The sequence below is a fragment of the Leptosomus discolor genome, chromosome 7 (genome assembly GCF_034619465.1).
Source record: "Leptosomus discolor isolate bLepDis1 chromosome 7, bLepDis1.hap2, whole genome shotgun sequence".
NCBI lineage: Eukaryota > Metazoa > Chordata > Aves > Leptosomiformes > Leptosomidae > Leptosomus > Leptosomus discolor.
The window spans coordinates 6,153,406-6,179,353 of NC_141397.1; the positions used below are offsets into that span (position 1 = coordinate 6,153,406).

Here is a 25,948-nt window from a genome sequence, read left to right on the forward strand (position 1 = left end):
GGTGAGGGGCGGCGCGGGGCCTGTGCGCGGCGGCCATCGCGTGTCCGGGCGGCACCGACCGGGTGCTGGCGGGGGAAGCCCGCCCGTGGAAATGCCGCCGTGCGGGGGTTTGCGCGGCCCCGGTCGCCCTCGCTTGTCCGGCCCCTGCGAGGGGCGAAGCGTCCCTGGCGTTAGGCGGGCGCGGGGGTCGCCTGCCGCGGGGGAGCCCGCTGGAAAGCCCCGGAGCGGGCGGCGGTGGGTCTGCGGGCGGGGCGGGGCGGGCTGGCACCCGCGGGTGGCCCACCCGGGTGCCCCGCGGTCCTCCTTTCCTTCCGCGGGGACGGCGCGCTGGCCTGTTCATGGCGTGGGTTTGGTGGCGTGGGGTTTTTCCCCGGCAGGAAAAGCTGTTTGTTTGGCTAAAGCGGCCGAATGAAAGGCCCGGTTGTGTCACGGCGTCGTGTCTCCGAAAGGAAACGGACTTTGATAAACTGGGAAGAGAAACAGCGCGTTTGGGGTATTGAGAGCGGTGCCTTTTGTTAGCGCCTTTCTAAAATTAAACCGTCGGTGGAAAAATGATCTTTGTTACGGATCCAACTTTCCACTCCTCCGGTTGAAGCTCGGTAGGCACAGGGATGATCCTGCGGATCCCCAGTATGGGACAGAGACTGGGGTTTAGCCTTGATTTCTGTGCGAGCGAGAAAAGCAAACCTTAGTACTTGGTGCTGACTTTTTATCCTCTTTGTCCTGCTTCGTCAATGTGTATTTTTTGTATCCTTTCTTCTAAGGAACCCGTTTCTTTCTGTAACTGGTGTTTGAAAGTGTAGCTTTATCAGCAAGCTGATTCTTTTCTCTCTTTAGTACTTGCAGGTCGTCTCATGGCTACTTATGTATTGGACTCTCTCTCTCAAATACTAATCTTGTTCTCTGTTTTCACATTTGTTAGTTGCTTGACTGACTTGCAGGAGTGTGAAGTCCTGTCGTTTCCTTCCTGGTCTGTAGAAGAACTCGATCTCTGAATCTAGTGTATCTTCACGTGCCACAGTGCAAAAGCAAATAGTGATATGGTTTTATTGTAACAAAGCAGACAAATTCTGTATGTTTTCCTGATTTTAAAAATCATGGAAATACAGGGATGTACCAACGTCTAATTTTATTTGGATCAACAAGTATAAATAAGAGAGATTGCTTTGAACTTTAGATTATAACATTCCCTTGGCTTTTTTTTTTTTTTGTGGGAAACCAAAAATGTCTTGAAGGAAATGCCCTCAAGACAAAAGTGCTTTTTATGTTCTGGTCCAGAAAGATATCCCGGTGTAGTGCTAACAGAAATCTGTCACTGACTCAACCATGAAGGCTGAAATTAGGGTTTAAGTCGTCTTTCACTGGTTCGCTGCAGGATGTGACTTTTACCTGCTGTGAACAAATTTTGTGATATTATATTACACTGATAATGTCTCTGGCACTGCTACATTACAAGCACCTACAAGTTTCCTTTCCTATTCCAAAAAAGATCTATCAGGCATTCAGTGTACAAAAGTATGCATATTACATTCCTTTTTTTTTAAAGTGAGACTGTCAGTACTGTCGTTGCACCCTAGTTCACAGAGTGAACAGGCAAACGCAATTTTTCCATGGCGGCCTCGCTGGAGCTCACTTGGTGACTAAGGCTGCAGGAGTGCTCCGTCTGCAAGGGTAATGAAATACTTTTAACACCAGTTCAAAATGTTTCTTACGCTCACCTAGGACAGGCTTCTGTGTGACCTTCAGTCCTGTCGTGTGCAGAGATTTCACAATCTTCGGTTTATCCTTGTGAGATCGTGATGAGGTAATGAAGAGGCGTTGCCTCCATTTTATGTATGGAATTGAAGCGTGGAGGCGGGAAGTGATTTTTCCAAGGTGGCACATGGAATAGAGTGTCAGGGCAGGGAACTGGAACATGAGAATGTAGGTTCTGTATCTTTGTGTCCTGCCTCTTAATGCGTCTTCTTTTATCTACTGTATCTATTTGTATCACATACTTAAGTTGTGAGTGTTACTGTGTGGTAATTAATAATTTAAGGTTTGGATATTACAGAGGGAGAAGGAAACGTTAACCTCACAGCGACTCAATATATTGTTTAGATTTCAAATGATAAGTATTAGATATAAAGAAGTTCCTATTTCCTCATCAGGTGATACATCTGATACTTTTGATTTGTGAAGCAGGTGCCAGTGGTGACACTTTTCACCCATGGTTTGCTGGTTCTAGTGTGTGCAGGTGTGCTTGTGGGAGTTTATGGTGGCTACTGTCATCAATGTGTAGGTGATCCTAAACACATGATCTTTTCTGCAGTTGTTGAGAGCAAGATTCACGCAAGAAAATAACCAGGATTTCTTTAGTTGAGTAACATTCACTTTTGGTGAATGTACAAAACAATAAACTTTTTCTTGGGTCGAGCTAGGGGAGAAGAGACTGCCTTATGCCTTAGAGGGTGCACCATGAAACTCTCACTAAGAAGAGGGTAAAAGGAGATGCTGAACTGGTTTCACTGGTTTCAAGCTGTTTTCTCTCAAGTGACTAATGCTCATTTGTGTCTTGGAGGCTTGCTCGAGTTACGGCCATGTTCTCTGCTGCTCTGCTGATGGTAGCATGGCTGAAAGATCCTCTTTCTGTGCCTGGGCTTGGCGTGATCAGAAACTTGGTCTGACCCACTGCATTTTACCTAGTGAAAAATAAAAAATAGGTCAAACCAGTACTGATATTCCTGTGACTTATTCTCCTAGCTCCCATCTCACTGATTCACAGCTAAGGACTTCCTCAGCAAAAAGTGGTGCATTTTGTATTTGATAACCCGCAGCGGGTTTTTCGAATTTTGGTAAACTTCGTGTCTGCAGCATCCTGTGATTACAACTTTCACAGCTGCTTGAAAAAGAAACTCTTTTTATTTGTTTTTGAACCTGCTACTTTCATTTGATTCCCCACCCCCAATCCCCAGTTCCTGTTTTGGGAGATGATGAAAAATTGTTCCCTGTTCACCCTTGATGCGTGGCCGTGCCGTGACTGAACTGTGTTATCCCCTGCTGCTGTCTTTTTGCCAAGCTGAAGTCTTAGGTCTGTTGAGTTATTGCTATATAAAAGCCGTTTCGTGGGGTTCTCAAGTGCGTTTCTGTAAAATGGTTCTATCTTCTGCTTGGCCTGGGCCTGGAAAATCTCCTTCCTTCTCGTGGAGCTGAGCCTTTCAGACAGACCTCCACTGGGTTTTGCTCCTGCTCTCTCCAGTCCTTACAGTTATATCCTGGCCAAAGTGAGGAGTATCTTATAGGATTATTCGTTTAGATCAGCTGAAGTTCATGCAAGTTCAAGGGGTTTTTACTGCTAGAGACATCCTCTGTTTTTTCCTGTCAGATCTGACAGATACTGATGTGCGGATAGGTTACTTTTTTCCCCACCAGTTGATTGGTATTGTATAACTCTTTGACTTCCTTGAGTATTTTTATTTTATTGTAAGTGGGGGGAGGTTTTTAGGTTTCATCTGTTTTTGGCTCTCAGGACAGCTGCTGGCTCTATGATACGATCTGTCAGCATTGCTAAGTCCTGTTTTGCGCCAGAAGGTAGATTATAAAAAGACCACAGAAGAATAACTGAAAGCAGCCAGGGGCTGGTGAGCGCGATACATGTTCGGACACAATCAATATATCTTTGGATGACTAGGTATTCCTATAGCCAAGGTGCTCACCTGAGACCTGGATAGAGATCTCCATCTGCTGCCAGTTCCTTGAGGGACCTTACACAAAGTTGGGTGTTCTCTACACTTGGAAATTTGGGAGCAAATCACAGCACTTGACGCTAGCTGTATCCAAAGTCTGGCAAGATGATGTCTGTGCTTGCCTCATCTTCTCTTGAACCCTGACTTGAAGGATTCTCAAGCATATGGGACAGAAGGACACCAAAGTATCCTCCAAAAGATTATCTGGTCCAGGCGACTGGGTAAGCAGGGTTGAGGTGAGCAGTGCTCTCCGGCAGGAAATACAGGACAGAGCAGTGCAAAAGTTCCAGGTTCATGTAACAGCAGGGTCCTCCGGACAGGGTGTATTACCTGGGTTTAGCCCGAGTGGTGGTGATTTACTCCTAGACTTGATCTGTTGGAGCAAAGCCAGCTTTGGTGGTTTTGCACCCAGAATATAGCCAGCGTGGCAGCCATCATAGAGAAAACTGCTCACAAGTTTATTTGTATAGGCTGCAAAGTGCATTTTCGAGTATGTGCTTTTGGTTTTGAGTCTATCTTTTAACTGCTAATCATGCAAGATCAACCCACATAATCTTCCCACAGATAGCGAGGGTTAACGGTGCATAGAAGGAATTCTGAGGCGCTCAGGTGTTGTGATGATGAGGGCAATGGGAGTGCCTTAGATGAATGTGCATCTGTACTACCTGGTTAAAGCTTCTCTTAAAAACAATCAGCATTACTTTCGTAACAAAACCAGGTATCTGTGCCCCTTCCTCCATTTATATACTCAACATTGGATCTGTAATTTAGGGAAAAGAGTAAATTGCTCCTTTGCAGGTTGATTTCCTATCCTCCTAGTTGTTCTGGATGGTCCTAGCGTGAACAACTTCCTCAGACAATACATATTTTTTAGCTTTTCATATGAGGCTTTAAGTCATTATGATTCTTTTTGATTAAGAGAAACCCAAGCTTTGAACCATTTCATGCATATGAATTCCATGTAGATTGGTACTTTAATTTTTTTGAAAGTGTAATAGAAGTGGCCTACAAACAGCTTTTTTGCTGACAAAGGACTGAGGTGTGTTTAGTGACTGCAGAGCTGCATGTGTCAGGGAGCCGGCTGAGCACCTCTGCAAGACGAAGTTCTTTGCCACTTAAGCTTTGCGAGCGGTGGCAATAACCCAGTCGTGCGTTAGCACGGCTTCTGTTACGAGCTGCTTTGCAATGGCTTTTCAGACAGGTGTTGCTAAAATAAATTCAAAATTACAGAGATGTAAAGCCAATAAAATTACAAAAAGCTGCAAGGGAAGTACATCTCTGTGTAGGAGGACAGTGGAAAACTTTATAGCACATATAGACCCTCCACCACATTTTGAGAATCATGAGTGTGATACTGGGAAAAATAAAGACCCTGGGAGTGTCAGCAGCAGTTAGTGACAATTAAACCTTTTACCTGGTGAAGAACGGTGGAGGCAGTTGGGTTCAACATGTGTAATTAGATATAATTTGTGAGTAATTTTTTAACCTAGGACAAATTTATTTAAACTCTGCTTACACTCATCTACAGAGATGGAGATATATATATATATGTACCTGCTTGCAGGCTTAAGGTGCCTTTTAGCACAGAGGAAGAAGATTATGCGTTGAATGGGTCTGTGCTATTAAGTTCAGATTGCTTTAAGAGACGTCATCTTTTACTCCTCGGCTTGTTTTCTGTCCTCATTCCTCCTGTTCAAATCAAAAATTCTTATATCTGTGTTGCACGTAAGGCAACAGGCTGTCACCATGTCTGTCTCGCTGCCTGAGCCTCCAGGTGAAGTAATTCCATTCTGATATGTCATGTGCAATAAATTTCGCCTGCGAATTGCCCATTAAACTGTGGATTCGATTTCTGATACTGTTTCTTTTTCGCTGTGATCCATTGTTGATTAAATATGAGTCCTCCCCTCAACTGCAGCAGTACTTTTTAATTTAAAATAGTAATTATCTGTTCAAAGATAACTCAGATACTCAAGGATCACTCAGAGGTAACGCTTTTGTAAGAGGAAAATTGACAAATGGAAAAATCTATCGGTTCTCTCTGGAGAGAAGTCTGTGGAGTGCGATAATACTCCGCCATGCCTGAAAATGCTTTTGAATTTGCTGTACCATGCTTCTCAAGTCTAGCTGTAGGTCTTGTGAGAGACTGCAAAAATCAAAAGCTATTCCAAAATAAAAAGCAAAATAAAGAGAGAGTCCGGTGACCAAAGGGATGGGTACAGTGGTGTGGTGGCCATATTTACGGCACCATCGTGCTCCTCAAGATCCTTACGTGCTGTAAAGCTGAGCACAGAATGAAATACTTTTCAGGGTTTAACAATTTCGGTCTTCTGTAAAGTGTGGTTGTACAGTGTAAGCCAAATAAAGGGAAATCGTCTATTTATGGCATATTGCTGGGGAACCTTCTGACTTGGATCACCGTTTTGTGATGGGGTTGGGTAGGTGCAAGCAGCAGTTGGTATAGATCAGGTTGCCAGGCTAGGAGGCACTTGGTGTGTACTTCCTAGGCCGAGGGAAGGTAGCTAAGAGGTAAGCTGGCCGTGAGTCAGTACGGAGGTTGAAACCTGGGTAATGGCTGATGCACATGGTAGGAGCTTTTTTCCCTGTTGTTCAGTCTTGTGCCCACTCCAGCTTCAGATACGCTTTTATCACTAAGTACATTTTATTACAAGAAAAAAAACGTCCTCACGTGTGCCATATAAAACAAATAATCTTTTGTGGAGTTAAGTATTCTGGTTTTTAAATTCCTAGAAGTCAGGAAAATATTTCCAGGAAGTAAGTCAGTAGTAGCGCCTACTGTAACAGGGACCTTGTCTGTGAGAGCTGTTGGTTGCTATGTGTCTAAGAGCTTTTAAAATTAGGAATGCAGTTTTTCCTAGTACAGAAACTATAGACTTTTCTGTAGGAATTTTAAAATTCATTGAGTACTTCGTGCATAGGCATATTTTGGAGTCCTGTGTAAGGGTTTGCTCTGCCAAATCTGAGTTGTTCTTAGGTCGGATGGAGAAGTTTTGAGTAGTGATTGCTTGCAGTTATTGCAGACTCATAGTAGCAGACAAAGATTATTGCTTTCAGTCAGCCTGTAAGAAGGATGGATTACCCCTGGTGAGAATTAGAATTGAGGACAGACAGGTCAGGCAAGGAAAATGCTAGACACAGTCTGGGACGGAGAGGTTGGTCAGGGACACGGGAAGGAAGCATCTTCTGTGATGTCTTGAATCCCGACGAGTTACACCCTTCTCCAACTCCTTCAACTACTGCAGGCAGAACAATTAAAATTGGCTTTGGGGTGGTACTTCATTGTAATAACTTCTATTTCATGTGTTTTCCTTAAATGTGTTTTCATGCAGAAACAGAAGTCTAAGCAGTTCAACAGTTTGTAATTTGCAAGCTTAAGTGATCCTTTCATTTTAGGTTTTATTTCCATAAATAAAATCCTCCTCTTCTCTAGAGATGAGGGGAAATTTGTTCAGTGCATTCAAGTTATACATTAGTCATTTTTCTCCTGGTAAGGCACAGGGGTGAAGTCTTAGGAAGGTGTTATTGAGCCTTAGCAGATACAGGGCTCGTCATTTATTTTCAGTACCATTTCATGCCTCAAGCAATAGAAAATCAGAAAACCAGAGTATGTTATTTTTTCAAATACTCAAGGAGAAGTCAACACTTCAGAAAAAAGAGGGAAAGGTGAATTTCTTTTCAATCTACGACCTTCTCTATATGCACCAATGTTGATAGGAGTTTGGTTAGAGTCTTGTTGCTGGTTTTGTCATGTGTCTCTGCACCTCTCTGAGGTTGCTCCTGAAGCCGGTGCTGTTAAGTGTCTTTTCTGTCTCAGATCTGCTTTGACTGTATTGTCTTAATGCATGACTTCCTGCCACTGAGACCTGAGGATCCCCAAACTGTCTGCCAGCGTTATGGAAGCCTGGTGGTGTGCTGTTGAATCTGATAGTCTGTCCGAGATGGTGGGTTTTTTCCCTACATTTTGTGGCAAAAGGAGGCCCAAGTCAACGTGTCCCCAGGGCTGCCTGAATCCTTTGGGATTCATTGTCCTGCGCATCAGTCTCGGCTCCCTCCCCAGCCCAGGGAAACACCTGCTTCTCCTGGGCTCAAGGACGCGGATGTCTTTTGCCAGGTTTTGAGTTTGGCTCTCTTGTTTTGAGAATTTCATTAGAAGACTTTTCCTTAAATTAGAGAAAGGAAAACTTACTCATAATTTACTTTTCTAAAAGAGTCAAGGGAAGGGCTTTATATTTTCCAATTGTTTTATTCCTGTTAAAATGTGTATTGGTCTGTATGCTGAAAAGTGCCTTCTTCCCAATGTGCCCTGCCATCAGGATGTCCATTTATTTGCGTTGCTCTTGTGCCTCCAAGATCCTTCGTTACGATAATGGACTGATGCTTTGGTGACCTACACCTCTAAATTATCAAGGCATCGTCAGACTGTCAGGTCTTTCCTGTGATGAAGTTGTGTGATTCTTGAACTTCCATCTGTAAGCAGTGGGCCACAGCTCCCTGAAGCCCAATGTGTCAAGCCAAAGCATTTCATGGGTAACCTGTTTGATGCTAGGATTAATTTAGTAGCTTAATGCCTTCCCGGAGTTGTTTAAGTTCCTGGGTATAGGGAGGCCTGATTCTTTCCCCATTTTCCTTTGTCTTGTCATGTCAGTTTAAACAGTTGTTGACCTTTTCAGTCTGACCTGGTAGATGTATCAGCGCTGCAAAGGCAGTGTTACGGTATGAGGAGACAACACAAAAGAAAATCTTTTGGAGCTGAGGGAAAAAAGGATGTTAGTGATGGGGAAAAGGGCACCATGTTCCTAGTGTAGACCAAATGGTCCCCATTTATCCTTTTCAACATCCTTGTTACTTATTTGTACTCCCAGCAGGAATTACTCACTTCCTGTTACAACTAGGTTGCTGGATTGCTGAATAGCCACCTTAATTAGTGTTCTTAACAATTGGAATAATAAATGTTCATATCAACATACTCTTAGCCTCAAATAGCAGCTCTGCTTTTGCAGCGTTGTCAAGAATAAAGGAAAAATGCCACCTATTGCAAAGCCCCTGATTGAGCGTCGTGTTGAATATCTGCTTGCTTTTGTTTCAGATTTTTAAAAAAATAAATTTACGTTGGCACTTCTGCTACTTTTGCATTTTATCTTCCATTAGCAAAGAACATATGTCAGGTTTTCTAGTTCTTCAGCGGTACAGAGCACATAAAACTAGGGAGAGCGACGTTTGAGGTGGGATGCAAATGCCTTGGTCTGCACGGACTTTAACAGTCAGTTCATTGACTTTGAGAGTTTGGCTGTAGCCATGACTGAACAGATCTACGTTTTGGGATTTAACATCAGTTCACTTCTTAAAATTAGAGATATTTTTTTTTTTTAAATTTTCCTTATTGTATAAGCAGTAGCTGTTCCTAGATTTTTGCCTGTTGAAGAACTTCTGTTCCTTTCAAAAAGGCAGGAGGTGTAGCATTGAAATGTATATGCCCCTTTTTCACCGAAAGTTAATGTATTTTGTAGAATCCTTTCCTAGATCCACATTTAAGAGCCCTGGGTTAACTGGCATGTCTTTCTGAAGTCCTCAGAAGCCTTTCAGTTGTCTTCATCTAGGACAAAAAAAATCCCTTAGCTGTCTTGTTACTAAACCTTTTAGAGTCTTCATATCTTGCATCTTCATAGGAAGTGGGTTGTAGAAATCTAACGTAACTTTTATTGGCGTTCTTACCCTCTTGTATGTACGTGTGCATGCACCTACAGACATACGTCCCGTGGAACCTGTATTAGGTTATCTGCAGAAGTAGGCTGCTGGTATTGGTCTTTCCAGGGCATGAGCAATGATGCTGTAAACAAGAAAATAGATTTTTCCTATTAATAGTGTCAAATATCACTGTGCTGAGCTGACATCGATAGAGCCCAATCAACCGCAAAGCGGAGGTGTGCTTTTTCTGCCGCAGGAAGCCAGGCTGGATGGCGGCGTGATGTTCTATGCCCGTTAAAAAAGACATTGAACCTATTCCAGTTAGAAATCCGTAACGCCTGCAGTAATGCTTGGCTTCAGAAACTGGGTTGGGTGCGGTGAGTTGTAGTCTGACGCTGAGCCTGTTCTCTCAGCGTGTTTGTGGTACGCTGGGTTTTGAAACCTCTCAGCCAACAATGTGTGTCATTATGGAAAGATAAACAAGCAGGTCTACTGCATTAACTATAGAACTGAATAATATACCATTAGTAATTGTCTTATTGCTGATTTTGGGTGTGTAATTAACTCTGCCTGAGATGTATTTAGGTGTCACTGTTCTATAGACTTTCACCCAGATTGCCAGTCTGCAGGTGTGAATTTCTGTCGTAGAAACCGATGGAGGAAGTTTGGTCTAGTTCAAATATCTAAAAAGTGCCTAAAGCTGAAGCTGTGAAGCTGCTCACAAGAACCTCCCTTAAGATCTCGCCCCAAGATGAGCAAGCAGAGTATTTTAGATAAGCTATTTTCTGGGAATGTTTACATTTTTCCATTGATGGGGAAAAGAGAAAAGGATCACGGGGTCAGACTTACATGTCTGTTCTCATTCATTTTTAAAGTGAGGTGAAATGCACCCCGATTTTGGGTTCTGATAGTTGGCTGTTTGGTCGAGAACAATGGTTATGGGTTTTGCTTTAGCTGATTGCTTCCTAAAGTGATTAGCAGTGAAACAGCTAGTGGTTCTCACAACCAATAGCATCAATTAAATGGTCTGGTTTTGCATCAAACTGAGCTGACTGACAGCTGTCCGTGCTTCCATGTCCAGTGTGTGGGCACGAAGTGCTTCAGGAACTGCCGCAGTCTAAGTGCCCGCAGGTGGGGTTTGCTGTCTCTGTGGTGGAGTGGGGTGAAATACGATGTACCTGCTCTAGTCCACATTGGGGTGAAACAGATGTCTCTCGCTCAGGAAGTTCTATTAGCTTTTGATAATGTGATTATGCTGTTAGCGCATGACACTAATACTGGAAAATAGATACAAATTAGTGAAGCAATGGTCTAATTGCTCTATTTTTTCTAGCTTGGGTGATTTATGTTGCTACTTTATTTGACTCCCTTTCATGGCAACGCTTCTTAATTCTGAGATTCTGGACACTGTGTATATAAATGTATTTTTGAGAACGGAGTTTTGATCTGATTGCAATTATGATCACGACTGCTTATAAATGTATCTTTTTGAGGAGCGAAACTATGGAGATGCATTGATAATATTCATAATAGCCATTGCTTGCAATGCTGTGTTTATAGATAGATTGTGAATTCCTTGGGTTAGTTTGATGGACTTTGGAGTCTCCTGAATCTGGATTACCAGCAAAGACATATTCTTGCTTTTATGCATTTATATTTTCATGTAAGTGTTGCATTTAGTGTCATTTATGTCCAGATACAGCATGGAAGACTAAGAAAAGGGAAGCTGAACTGTGGAAATTGAGAGAAGATGCGGTATTTTGACCACTTCCATGACTGCATCCATGCATGGTGTATCAAAATAGAGGAAACTTTGCCATACGTGATTGTTTAGCGTTAGCCAACCAAGACTGATATCCCAGTTTGTTCTGATGTGGCCATTTCTTTCTTTCATGCTCTTGTCGTACATTCACCCATTTTCAGCTTAGAAGGTTGTATCATCCCTGTGTTTAATAGCCCTTGATAGACTCTTCTTCCATGAATGCATCTAAGAGCTTTCAGGCTTCCACACAGAGGTGAAAAAGTGCCTTTCTGAAGTAAGACAGAGCGCGCTGGTGTGTGAGCTGCCAAGCAGTGAGTAGGATAGCAAGTGTGTGCCCCCTCTCTGCGTGTTCAGTCTGTAATAGCTGTTTTTCTGACTCACCTAGGATACTAGTTGATTGTGTAGGCACCCCATGCCATACACCCATACATGCTGGGTGGGGTTTGGCGTTGTTTTTTTCCCAACGCCGAACTTGTGGATATGAATCAATATCTACTGCCGTAGAATTAGCTCAGTCTGGTCTGAGAGCGGCTGTATCCATCACTGCCTAGAAAGTGAGTATTTGCAGGTTGAAGCAATCCGAGCGTTGGCTACTTTTATCCCCTGCTCCAGGAATCAGTTCACCAAAACTAGTGTGCTCTGTCAAAATGTTCAACTCGAGGAGGAAGCAGCCGCAGGGAACGTGGGACTGCTTTTGGGATGCAGAGTGGTACAAGTCAGTTATGGACTCCATTTCTGGCCAAGTGAATGCTGCTAACAGCGTAATCAGTGTTAGCTGGTATGTTTGGAATAGCTGACATGGTGCAAAGCATTGTGCATTTCCACTGCTGGCTCTTTGTGCCGTCTCCTTTTAGCCCGAAATGTCAGAATTAGAAGCTGATTCACTGTCCTGCAGGTAAAAAGTCGTGGGTTAACTTGGTCAACTCCTTTCTCTTGCACATGCTTTGAAGAAATAGTTAGGATGTTTGAAGGTAAAACTAGCTTTACTGCTTACAGCAGTTGTCATTTTATTGAAGCCAAGGCCTTCACCACTTGCAAGTGTGTAGGAGGTGCTGGCTATTAATACCTCCCCCCTCCGATTACTGTATTTAGTTCATGAAATAGTAAACCGTTAGCAACTGGGAGGCATTGCTTTCTGGAGAACACACACTTTGTATTTGTTTGTTTGTTTTTAAGCTTAGCCCTTGTAATTTTGAAGGCAGTTTATGGGTTTTCAAATGCCGCAGCGCTGTATCTTGGAGACACTGGTGCTCTTCCTGTGCTTTTGCTGCTGCTCAGAGCTTTGAGGTAGCAAGAGAAATGGAAGTGGCACATCTTCTGGTTTTTCTGTAGTGATATTTCAATTGTATGAGTAGGGTCAACACTGTATAAAGACTTGCAGTGGGCTGATACGTTAAAAAAAGAGAAGCAGGGAGGAGTTGAGCAGAGGAGGAGGACTCTACATGAGAAAGCTGCTATTCGTGCGCTGGCCTTCATTACTGAGCTCTTCTTGGGTTGTCTTGTGTCTGACAGACTTCGTTGCTCTCTGGTAATTTTTTTAGGACATTTTCTTCCAAATACTTGCATTTATTGGTTTATTGGAGACCTGGCTCAGGGGGACCCTATAAAGTAACTCCACTAATGATTTCTTCCAAGTATACTGTGGACAATGGACAGTACAACTCTCTCTGCCAAACATTAATGAAGGATTGAGCTGAAATGCAGCATTACCTTTATAATCACATTATTGCAGAATTTCAGCTGCACTGTTTTTCCTTTAGCAGCGTCATCTCATATGGTGTTTGCTGAGCTGGTTATATTTTTCAGGATAAACAGCACATCCAGTGTCCCTCCGAATTCAAGAATCCTGTTCAAACATCTGCACAGTTTGTTGAAAGTGGTGTCTCGTGTAAGGAAAAAACCTTATTAGCTTTGGAAGAGTACCTTCTTCTGCTTTTTTTTTGTAATTTCACCTGACCCTGATCCCTGCCGATCCTTTTTATTGCCTTCTTTTTCAAAGAGGTTTTTGTGCTGGCAAGGCATGCAAGCTTGGAGTTGGATGGCTAGCCATCACCTTAAAATGGATGGTAATTGGGCATGAACTGATCTGTAGCAATACAGCTTCTCCACTATCTCAGGGTACTCCAGTTAGGAGCACAGCAGCCTGAAAGAGCTCTCAACAGTCTGAATAAAGCCCCTACTAATACCTTGTCCTTGAGGAATTTTATCTAATTGTTCCTCGTAGTTGCTGAAAGAAACCTTGTTACCGAAAGATAACTTTTTTGTGTGTGTTTCAACTCAAGTGTATGATTTTATTTTCTTGACTTGTGTTTTCACCTGTCAATGATTAAGAATTTTTTTTCTCTGATTTTTTTTTTTTTCCACTGACTGCCCTGACTCATGCATTTTTCATATGGTGACTGATTATGAGACAGAGAAGTCTGTTGCCTCGGTGGCTCAGTTTATGGTCTCTTGACCTTGTGAAGTGCATCTGGAGTGCTTTGGTTGTGGAGGGTTTCTGTCTTTTTTTTACCTTGTTTATCAGCTGAGCTGCTTCTGTACAAACTCTAGGTTAGTGACCTAATAAATTACCTGTTCTCCTGAAGTACATGCAGTGAGCTGTATCTGATGCAGTGTGTGATTGTACATTAATTGGTGACAGTGGGGGTTTTTTGACTGTTTTTCAAGAAACATCTTCCAGTGCATCCCAGCTTAGTAGTTAGGTGATGAGATTTATGGTACAAATTTTGGTGAGTTTGTCTTGTTTTTTTCTGGGCTTAGTATTTCTCAGCTGGGTAAATACTCACACAGGTGGCACACTCAATTCTTGGCTGGAGAATCTTGCATGAGCACAATTTTTAATTTTTTATTTTTGATGTGTGGTAAGCTTCATTCTCTATTGGTATTTGTTTGCACTTGCTGCAGAATGAAGCCGATTCCACTTGTTTCATCTCTTTGTTTTTTCGCTTCCGCTAGGCATGCTAATAAGGGACTTTTATGGGAGTGGACACTTACTCTTTACTGTGGAAAACCAGTGTCCTGTGAGTAAAAAAAAAAAAAAAAAAAAAAAAAAGATTAAGGGCCTTAAGAGGTTCTTGAAGGCTCTTTTGGGAAAAACAGGGCATTCAATGCATGTTGAAAACCTGCTACAACGCTATCTTAAGCTACTACACCTGATAGCCACTGGTGACTAGGGCGTGCTTCCAAGTATGAAATCAAAGGTCAGTATCTAGTTGCTTCATGTACTGTAATGTCATAAGCAAAATAAAAAAATAATGGAAGATGTGTTTTTCAGCAATAAATGTGGATTAGCAGTGTCCTTTTTTCATGTAGACTTTGAAACATGAGGTCGATTGTATTTACCCTGGACATCGTTATGTGACTGCTCAGTCCCCTGTGTGTTGCCACTGAGGTCATTCATGCAATAAAATCAACGAGGGAATTTTAAGGTGGGGAGAGCCTGGCTTTGGCTTTACTGTTTGTAACAACTGGGACCTTCCGGAGAAAGGTTTCATATTGGTTGTAACTCTGCTGCTGGCCTCTGGGCAAAATAGCAAGATAAACCTTCCGGCTGCCAGCGCTGCCCTTCCTGCTGCTTGGTGCCACGGTTGAAGTTACAGATCTCAGGTCATTAGTCACTTCTTAAAACAACTGTTTTAGGAACAGAGAGCAGGAGTCGGAAAATAGTGATGAAATAGCACAAGCCGACCTACGTAAAGAAAACCGGCGTGTCTCACTAAGCGCGGGGGCTTGGTCTTGCCAGCTCCCCAGATGTGCAGTGAAAGAGAGAGGAGAGGTGGCTTCTTAGCGCTGCTGTGGTCCCGTCCTCAGCAGGAGGTCTTCCTGCTGCTTCTAGCCACAGGGTCCTTTACCAGAGCTGTTCAGGCAAACGGGGCTCACAGGATGCTGAGCAGTTTTAACTCAACTAACGAGTTGGTTTGGTTTGGTTTTGGCCAAGTTAGCGAGCTAAAGCAGCTCACGGAGCTTTGGATGCTTCCCCCCCCAGCCCCCAAAGGTATGTAGATGGCTAGCAGCAGGGCTTGAAAGGGGAGGTTCATGCAAATAAAGAGTGGGAGCTGGCATTGCCTTTTGTATTGGTTTAATATCTCAGGAAAATAAAGCCCGTATTTATGCTAGATTGAGGATCGTGAGCAGCATAAAACGAGCATAAAAGCATATTTTTGAGTGTTCCAGTGAGCTTGACGTGTATGAGGTACCATACTAATGCCTACTTTGGATGGAATTTATAGTGCCGTGCCAGTCCCTACTGCGATGCACAGATCTGGTCCCGTCCTCAGCACTTGGGACCCTGGGAAGCAGCAAATAGAGCTGCTTATTTCCTTATTTTTCAACAGCATCAAAGTGAGCTTTAGCAGGAGGCAGGGAGCATTGCCACTGCTCTTCACATTGCGGGCTAGCCGTCGTACCGCCTCGGATGTGTAAGGAAAGAGCTTTTCCTTCACGTTGACCGAACCTGGGAAATGTCGGCAGCCAAGGTGGATTTCCCAGCCTTACGAGGGTGTGAAAACCGCATTAAAGCGGAAAACGCTTCACAGCTGCGGCGGCAGTGAACGCTGCAGCAGCCGTGCAGGCTGCGTGAGCGATGTGCGTGGCGGTCGCTCGCCTCCTGACGCACCCGGGCGTTAGGAAGCGCCTGTGGAAAAAGAGGAGCTGTGAGAGAGTCCTTGCAGGGACTCGGTGTCCGGATGGAAAGTGGGAAGCCTGATGAGGATTTGGCAAGAACCGTAGGCTGCATTGCATCCGCTCTGTCCTGTCATCCCCTTACGTCGCTCTGCTCCTCTGTACTGGTAGTGATTTATGAGTTTTCCACCTACAGATTTTGTTAGTTCATAATCTAGCTGCCTGCTGCCTTCCCGGGGAGCGGAGACAGCTGCTGGCTGTGTGCTGACATGTTTCCTCTCCAGCAGAAGCGCAAGGGCAGCTCTTCCTCCATGCTGCTCGAGTTCAGTAGTTTGCTTTCAACATAACTCCTTGGCTTGCTGCTGAAAGAAGAGGAAAACCCTCTTTAGGTTTTCATCCTACGCCTGGAACCATAACAGTGAGAGGATGAAAACGCCTAGTAACGTTGGTGGATGAAAAAGACCCGATAAAGCTTTTTAATGTCCTGGATATTCCACTTCTTGGGGGGAAAAAAGATTGACCTTGATATATGGGTTGGGGTTTTTCCTTCACAGAAACTCTCCCCATCTATGCTTTTACTTTATTTGACTTTGTAATGAGTGGTCCTGTCTTGCATGATGTCTGAGCAAGAGAAGGAGATGGGAATAATTCCTGCCAAGCATCTGTTCCTGCGAAAGCTGGTGGTGCTGTGTTGGTGGTGCTCTGGCAGCTCTCTCCACCACCCTGTCATTCAAACGCCGTCGGCGCGAGTCCCCTCAGCAGCATCCCGTGGAGCAGTGCCGCTGGAGCCCGCCGGTGGGCTGCCCAAGGGGTCGCCGCCTGCCCCCGTGGGCTCCTTCACCACTGCTACAGGGCCCTGCGTACACAGAGCCATAAAATCTTGGTAGGGAGTTGTACTGAATGGTGGTTGTTTTTCTGATCTTCTCTGGCATTGCCGTCCCTCTCTCCGTAACTAGGGCAGTGAAGTTTCGCTGCTGGGAAGCGACTCATAATTCATCATGAGCATGTTAATGTTCAAAGATGATTTTGAGATTTCGGTTAAAAGAAGTGTAAAATTATGCTTGGAAAAATAGTATTGGTTTGGATAAAGGTTTTCAGTATTTAATTTTTTTTTTTTTTTTTCAATTTGAGCAATCTGTTTCCAAAAACAAATGTTTCCAGTATTTTAGCTGAGTAGAAACTTCAGCCCTATCAAGGCTTTAAATAATTCAGGAGTTAATCATCATAAGAATTTCCCTGTGGTATGGATAAAAGACTGCGTTTTTCTAACTTGTTAAGCAAGTTCAAACTTGCTGAAGCTCTGAAGTAACTTCTACTTCATCTGTTGCTGGTCTTATAAATTAATTTTATTAAGTAATGCTGGTTTTATTAATTAAATCTGTTACAGTTTTTATTAATTGTGTGAGAAGGATCGGTCGATTATAGAAACTGCTATATCATATATGTCTAGATACCTACAACTGTAGATGTCCCTCAGTTTTGTTTTAACTGTGTGGAGTGTTTAGCATGTAGAAGAGAACCAGCTGTAGAGAGAGCTGAACTTGTGGACTTCAAGCAGTTTCAGGAGAATGTACCAACTCAAAAACTTGTGTATTTTTAAAGTATGAATCTCTTTTGTAGAAGCCTGTTAACAAGAGTGGGAGTGAAATTTGAGAAACTGTTTTAAGTCATGCATTTTTTAATTTTTCTGGTGAATTTTGTAGCAGCAAGTTAGTTGTCAGCAGGCTTAGACATTTTGAGATTTGTATGGAAAATGAGCCCACTCTGGAGTGTGGTGCCTGGGTCTGTACTGCTCTCTGACGTTTCCCACTTCAGTCAGCCCAGCCCAGCTTCTGACTTACCTGCTTATGGAATAGAAAGTATTCAGGTATGAGTTTTCTACAAGAGGTTTTCTGGATCCTAAAGGGAGAATCAAGAGTAAAGCATCTATTGCTGAGTCTCTCCCATCTTCTGTAGACAAGTGGCATCTGTTGAAAGGAGGGTGCTGTGGAGCTATCATTTCCACATCTCTTGCTCTCTTTCCTGCTGCCAATTTGTATGTATCCTGGAGGATCTTGGGCTGCAAGATTTAAGTTTGACTGGTGGTTTGGGTTCTCTTTTTCAGGCTATTTCCTTCCTACCGTAACCCATCCTATCCTTAACCCATCTTTACTCCTCTGAAACAATTACGACTTCTCTAGCTGGCATTTCATAACTTGCCTTTGGCTTTGACCTACCCAGATCCTGTACCTTTCAAAATGGAGAATATATGTAGTAATTCAAGGTCTTTTATGCTTTCAAGGCTTTATAGCTACACGACACCTGAGAGGCAGGCTGTACCACAGTGCAATCAAATGTGCTGTGCAAGTTTATGTGCTGCCACCCTGAATTTACAACCTTCAGCCATCACTTTTGTGCTGTTGTCGATGCGTTCTTGATTTAAAAAACAGAAGGTTTTGCATTGCGTTCACTGTTGTAAATTTTGAACTATCATCCAGGCACCTGTTGTGGTGGCAACAGCACTTTAAAATCTCATTTGCAGTAGCTGGTGTCATTTGTAGGATAGATACCTCCTGGGCTGTTGTATAGATCACTGGGTTGGTTTTGCTCAGGCTCGTGCTGCAGTTTCGTGATGAAAGTGCCTGTGCTCTCCCTGGGCCAGTGCTTGAGAGAGTGCCTTATAAAGCCTGGCCCTCACTCGAGCAGATTAGAGTGCAGTGCATTTAAAGCTAAATATAGAAGAAGGCAGATCCTGTGTTCCTAGTAATTAACTATTCAAGAGTCTCTTCTGTTGCGCTGAACCTCTAGTCATTAAGTCTGCCACAAGTGGTAAGCCTTACTTTAACTGTTTTTGGGTTTTTTTAAATCTTATTCCCAGCTGTCTTAAAGGGCATATTTCATATTCACAGGGAACAGTTTTAGAACCCAACAGTCAAGCTTCAGGTGCAGGCAACTCTTCTCCCAGTTAAAAACACACTGCATCAAAGGAAAGGAGAAGTCTAGTGCTAGGTACTTGTCGTGCATTTATATCTTTTACTGCAACTAGGAAACCATACCAGCTGAGGTGAGGGTTGGGTGTCATTCATTTCATTGCCCCCAAGGCTTCTGTGTGTTCATTAAGGAAGGGGGCAGTGTGGATCCCAGCCCAACAGCAGTTTGTGCTTTGAAAGAGCTGTGACAAGGGGATTAACTCTTACCTGCTGCATGGCTTGCTTGACCATTTCTTTCCAAACCTCGTGGGCTCCTCCGTTGTAATGAACATCTTTAGACCCAGAACAAGGTGTAAGGTACTGGGGCCAAGCATAACACCAATCAAAAATACCTGGGCGAATGTTATGTAGTGTAGATCAGTCTCTTACAAATGACTGAAGGTCAGAAAGACAAACCAGATAAATACGTCAAATCTATCCAGTCACTGGCTAGAGGCTGGGCTGTCGCTTATCCCTGCTGACTGCTAGATTATCTGCCTAATTAACTCGTAAAGCACCTCCTGTTCCTCTGCCACCGAGAGAGCTAAGTGGGGGAAAGAGACTTTTGAGCTGTGCTGTGAAGGGAGGCTTGGATCCTACAGCGCTTTAAAAGATCCCATGGTTTGCTATTTTTACCTCTCTTTACAGATGGGCAAATTGTTTTTCCAGAAGGCTATTTAATGTTGTTGTTTCAAAATGGTCTGTTAAAACCGTATCTTTAAGTCTCAGTGATAAACGTGAACCTCTCAGTTTAACTGCTTGTTGCGTCTTTGTATTTTTTATGACTTGCAAGAAGCAAAGCCAGTCTTGAGTCTGAACTTTACTGGCTATTTCCAGTGCGTGCAGGCTGTTTTTGACTTCGGCTAAGTGGGAGACCTAGACTTGAAAGCAGTGGCTTGCCAAGTTAAACATTTGAAACGCTGCAGAAGTGGCCAGCTAGTGATGCTGCAACTCGGAGTCGTAGTCTGGTGAATGGGAACATGCTGTATAGCTGGAGCGTTGCTCACAGAGCTGCTAAATGAGCTTTCAGGGGTAGAGAGAGCGTTACTTGGATAGCAACGTGTGATTAATGGCATCTTTCTAGCTGCGGAGCTTGAGTTTCTCGTTGCTCATGGTAGGAAGAAGTGTTGGCAAATGTATGTATCGTTAAACCAGACGTGCAGGGTCCACAATGAAGAAATACAAATAGTACACTTTTTTGCAAAACTAAAGGTTATTGGGAGAACATGCCCAAAGGACAAAGCTTCTTGCGTGGTGAGGCTTGATTCTGGACGAGCAAGTCATACGTAACAGTGACCTAATGACCTACGGGGTGTGAAATAGGTGGCCTGTCCGTCTCAGTGCTGGCACTTGCCGTTGGCAGGACAGGGAGGTGCCCCGTGCTGATTGCCACGTGCTGCAAAGCTTCCTTGTGTTCGGCTGTCGGTCGAGCTGCTCAGTACACAAGCTATGTCTCGTGTGATTAAACTAATTGTATCCAGAGCTGAAAAACAGTTTTGTTTTCTTTAGATAAAATGGCATTAATATATGATCACTTCCCAAATATTTTGAAGTTGCATGTTGAGATTCGACATTAAGGTCTGAAGTAATATAAGCCCAATATTTTCCTACTGTGGTTTTTGTTAATATATGATGTGCTATGTAGGTCCTTAACTACGTGTTTATATGCAAAGCTGGTGGGGGGAGTGATTTGATTATCTTTTATTATTTTTACAACACCTACATGTTTTTAAGAACTAAAAGTTATTAAGATATAGCGATGCTTGGAAGAAACATTTTAGCAGGATTTGATGGTTAAAACATTGTCTTTGGGGTTAGACGGCAGTCACGCCTTCAGCAGGACGGCGTGTAGCCCTGGGAGTCCGTCTGCCTGGTGAACGTGCTGGAGGGTGGGACCTGTGCCGTGCCGAGCCCCACCAGGAGAGTTCCCAGTCCTGTGCCCCCGAGCGTCCCCGGGAGCTGCGCGGGCAGCGCTGCTGTACCCCTGCCCCGGCAGTAGGGGCACAGGCTCCATCACCCTCCTGCTTGGGTTTGAACCTTCAGGGGTTTTTCAGAGGGATGCTAAGAGCCAGGTTTTGAGAGAAGCACATCTCATCAAAGTTGTTCTTGGATTGTAGTGCTCTTCGTCTTTAAGATAACATGAATTATTCTTTGAGTATACATCAGAAACTTCCTTTCCTTTCCCTTTCACATGTCGGGATTTTACTACACTGAATGTTGATTTTGCTTTTAGGTTAAACTATTGTCTGTAAATGCCATAAATGCCATAGTAAAAATATTTTTTTCTCTTTTTTTTTTTTTTTTTTTTTCCCTCCAGAAATTTTATGAATAAGAATCAGAAGCCGGTGCTAACAGGCCAGAGGTTCAAAACTAGGAAGAGGGGTAGGTTACGTTACATTTTTAACTTAATTTTCCTCTTTGTTAAAATGACTAGAAATGTGGCAGGTAGATTAACTGAAAGTTCAATAGGATTAAAGTTTTTTTTTTCCCCCTTCTCTTCAGCCTTGTTAAGAATGCAGATGTTAATTTCAACTAAGCTCTACAAGTTTTATTATTTTCTCTATATATACTTAGGATTCCTGTAAAGTTTGGGTTTGTTAGCTATTAAGTCTTGTAGAAGCCTCAGTTAAAAAATTAGATTCTAACTGAGTTTATAGTATATTTACATATGAGGAAGAAAACTTATGTTTGTTTTGATTGTTCTTAAAATGTCCTTTTCAACTAAGAAAGCAAAATATGAGATTTTATTTAAAAGTTGTGTAAAGAAAATTATCTCGCTTTTTTGGCTTTGATTTTTTTTGTTGTTTTTTTTATTCCTTTGACTCAATCAATGCCATCTCTGTGAATGAACCTTTCACATGTAAAAGGAATTCTCTCACCTTGCTTCTCCGTGAGATGGTCGGATCATCTCATTGGCCCCGCTTTCTGTAATGACAGAGGTCAGAAAGCTCTTTTTTCACAAATACTTATTTCTGCTGTGTTAGTGTAGTTTGGTTTTTTTTTATTGTTAAAATAAAATAATTGCCATTGAGTAAGTCCTATTTTACTCATTGTGATACTGATTTTCTGTACACGTGACCAACACTCACTTCCCTTATGTACAATTTTGCATCATTTTTTTAAGAAAACGAAGTGGTGCTAATCATAGCGACCTTCCAGGTATTCGGTACAGCAAGCGTCATCCTGACGTGCTTGCTCATCCTATACTCAGTGTTCGTGTGTCATGGTTTAGGTGTCTGAGATGAATGCCCAAGACTCTGAGGCAGAGAGAAGAAAAATGTGTAATAAATTATTATTTTTTTTCCCCAGGGAAAAAAAGGTCTGGTTTGTGAAAAGAAGGCTTAGATTTTTTGCAGTTGCAATAGCGGATTATTACAGCACATACCAGTGGGGTTCCACTCTGTCATGGAACAGACTTTTTCCATCTTGACTTTCCTGTTTCTGATTGAAAGCTAACACCTGGTCTTAACGCCTTGTGACAGAAAATGTAGACAAGAGCATTTTCTCAGTGTGGATGAGAGAAACAAAAAGAGTTGGTAACCTTTCTCAGAAAATTACAAACCCTATGACGCGTCTGAAGAGCTGAGTGAGTGTCTTAAGATCTAGGATGATCACGAAGCTTGGATGAGAATTGCAAAATAGTTCCAGTCGTGTTCAAAAGCAGTGCCAGCTTTCTCTCGTCTTTCCTCCTTTGCACACATCCCTTCCTCAGTTCGTTTGACTGGTGCCGTCTCTTAAATGGAAAATGTCCTTTCTATGATGCACGTACAACACTTGTAGGTATAACTAATTAAATAGAGAAACCTATATTGTTTGTAATTAAATGTCATGATGCTCCAGTAATTAGAGGGATTAACTTTTTATCAGCATAGTCCACGACGTTATGCAGTAGGAACTGTACACTGCATTAACTAGCAACAGCACAGACGTAGCTAGAGGAGTGGAATTAACAGTCCCTAAAGAAATACCTCTGTCAGATCAAGCAGTAGAAGCAGTCAAGTATGCATACTGCTGGGTTGATCCAATGTGTTACTTAGTCTACGTCAGTCAGTTATGGTACGTACGTTATTTGATAAAATTGTCTTGGAAAACGTTCTCTCTCTCATGAAGACTATCTTTTCAGTCCGTGTCTTGCATTGTATTTGGCATAATGAGTCCTAATACAGATTTGGTTTTGACTCCTATTTAGTACAAGTAATAATTAGAATAAAGAAAGAGACTTTATTTGTAATTTTGTGCCTATCTCTTGAGTTTCTGTTACAGTGATTGGAAGTGGCACTTGATAGCTTGTTGACTACATGGAAGAAGGAAAAGACTTGGGGGGGCTGTGTCTGCATCTCACAGTTCCATATCAAGTTTTTAGCAATCTGGGCAAAGAAAGTAGTTTGGTTAGTTCTTAATACAACCTCTGTACCTGTTGAAGGGTCAGCAGTCGCTGGCATCTGGCCAGTATTTGTGCTTATGGAGCAGATACATGAGGTGTGGGTTGTATTGACTGCATGCGTGCAAGCTGATGGTTCTGAAATGGGAGAGGAAGAAGAAGGAGTAGCAAAACTGCCGGTAGATAGTACGGAAAATCTGTGTATCCAGACAGTTGACAAATACCGACAGGACAAAAAGCTTCCCAAAGCATTAGCAGGAGCAAACAGTGAGTACTGTTTAAAGCGAGGTGACAGGCGATACCTGACCCCCCAGTTTGTTCCCGTGGTACGGATAACACAGAGTTAATATCTGCTCAAAAACTGGTGCGAAAAGGTAAATGGCAGCATAGAAAGAAGTGAAGCAAAACGATACATATGACTTTCTTTCAGGAGGAAAAATATCTAATAAGAAGTTGATATTAACACCTTTACGTTAACATGAAGTCAGAAGAGAGGCCAAACGGGGCACCTCATTTTTCTTCCACAGAAATGAAGTTGTGGGCCTTCTGTTGAGGAGTTAAGATTAATTCTTAAGCAGAGGGGTGTAAATGTACTTTGTGATTTCCTTAGAAGCGAAAGAAAGGAAATAAGGATCTGGAAACATGATGAAAATTAAAAGCTGTTACAGCACTGCTGCATTGGCTATTGTATGCATCACATCTGCAAGCTACACCTGCCTCCACTAGCCCGTGATTGAAACTGTGCTTGTTTAGTAATTGTGTGCTTGACAGCTCAACATGCTGTCACCACTTCTTGATGAGGGCTTCTTAATCACCCTGTTGTACTACATCAGCATATTCCTCTTCAGTGCATTAGCTTGGTAGGAAAATGTTTCAATAAAATCATAAATCGTTTTTCATGCAGTGAGTTCACCTCCTCTTCCTGTGTAAATTTTTAGATCATGATAGACAAGAAAATAGTAGGGTACTCCAGATGAGAGGAGGACTTCTGGGGCAGGAGAAGAATCTCTTTAAAATAGCCAAGAAATGTTAATCACGGTGTTTGTGTTTGTACAGAGCACTGTGTCCCCATGATACCAAGCATGCAACACCTTTCAGTTTAGATGTGAACATCTCAAATTGTTAGACAAAATACATTTGAAAAAGTAAAATAGGATTTTTTTTTTTTTAACTCCTCTCTTAAGACAGAGTTCAATTTTCTTTCTGGTTAATGAGTCATCAAGCTTTTTTTTTTTTTTTTTTACCCTGCAAATAATACATACTTACTTGGTAACCCAAACAAGAATAATTATACTCAGATACTTGCTTATGGGTGGAGCTGGGTGTCTTGCGCACGAGTAAAACTTCCTGAAGTGCACAACCTGAAGTATTTAACTTCAGTAAAAGACTTGTTCGTGTGTGGGTTTGTTGGGTTGTTGCTTGTTTCGAGTTGGTTTAGTACTTCAAGTTAGAAGAGAGCTGCAACTGAGTATTTGGTAACCAACCTGATAGCTCAGATGGGATTCCAGTAGGATGCTTCTCCATAGGCGTTTCCCCAGAGCAAAGGCATGTTCTTCAGTTTCCCCACTCGACCCTCTCTGGTTTGACCACCACGGGCATGCCCTGCAGATATCACAGAATGTTAGGGTTTGGAAGGGACCTTGAAAGATCATCTAGTCCAACCCCCCTGCCAGAGCAGGACCACCTAGAGTAGGTATGAGAGATGCTTGCTCAGATGGCAGACCTCAGGTCTTCATCACAGCTGGAAGCAGAGGTAACACAGCTGAGAGCCTGAATAGCTCCAAGGTCTGGGGTGAAGCAGAAGCCTGGGAAGAAGTCACTTGCAGTCCAGAGAAGGGGCATATTGAGTCGTCTATTGGGTGATGAGAGCAAAGTTGGCAGTATGGTTGTGTGCATCGCTTCAGGACACGCTGGGGCTGGGAGCAGGTGGGTTCATGGGCATATATATGGTTATCCTTGGAGCTGAGCATAATCCTCAGCTTTGGTCTGAGGAGGTCAGATTTGGGGGATGGGGCAGCAAGCCACATGGACATGGGTCATAGAGTCAACAAGCCACTGAAAGCTGGGCATGGCAAGGGATTTCTGGAAAATAAGGTGGTGCCTCATTTTTCCAGTGCTTCTGAGCGCTTGACAGACAGCCCTGGAGCTGCTGTTGGCTGTGTGCTGCCGGGCTCCTTGGAAGAACCAGTTGACTAGTCCCCTGAGCTTCCCAGTGGCCTGTGACACTGAGTGGAAGGGACTGCTTTGTGCCTTCCAGATACAACTGTTACAGGGGAAGGGGGCGCGTTGGAAGAGGGGGAGAATGTGCAAGTGATGCACTGAAGGTGGTAGAACGAGTGCACCCCGGGTACAGGCAGGGGAGCGAGAGGAGGGAGAAACTTTTCTGTATTAGAAATAATAAAGCTAGTAAAAGTAGGCATTGTGTGTAAAATAATTATTTAATTGTTGTAAGACTATTGTGGTAGGAGGAAAGAGATTGGGGAAAGTGCCACAGAACAGCTCACAGATTCGTTTCTGAGGTTCAGAGTTATTTTGATGGTAACAAGTATTTCATATGTGCTCTTACATAAAGCCAGGATGTGTTTTGTTAAGAAGCTTCAAGTGTCTGTGGTAAGCTGTTAACAGCCTGCAAGAAAAAGCAGCAGGAGGGATGGGTAAATCCACCTAGCTTTATCTGGAGGCTGCAGTTACATCTGCTGTGGCTAATGGCCGTCTGGGGGTCGGACTGTACCTTAATTGAGTTCAGCCAGGGACAGCTGTAGAAAACGCAGTGTCAGAGCTGTATTTCTGTGTTCCTAGTGCTGCT

The 25,948-nt window shown here is 43.0% G+C and overlaps 1 protein-coding gene across 2 annotated transcripts in view; it reads left to right on the forward strand.

Annotated features, from left to right (window-relative positions):
- The first annotated feature begins 21,085 nt into the window (after window positions 1-21,085).
- The window catches only part of BZW2 (basic leucine zipper and W2 domains 2), a 36,004-nt gene continuing 31,141 nt past the window's right edge, over window positions 21,086-25,948 (forward strand). For both annotated transcript variants that reach the window (XM_086467774.1, XM_086467775.1), the window contains exon 1: window positions 21,086-21,143. In XM_086467774.1, the coding sequence (XP_086323900.1) occupies window positions 21,086-21,143 (58 nt within the window). The remainder of the gene's footprint in view (window positions 21,144-25,948) is intronic.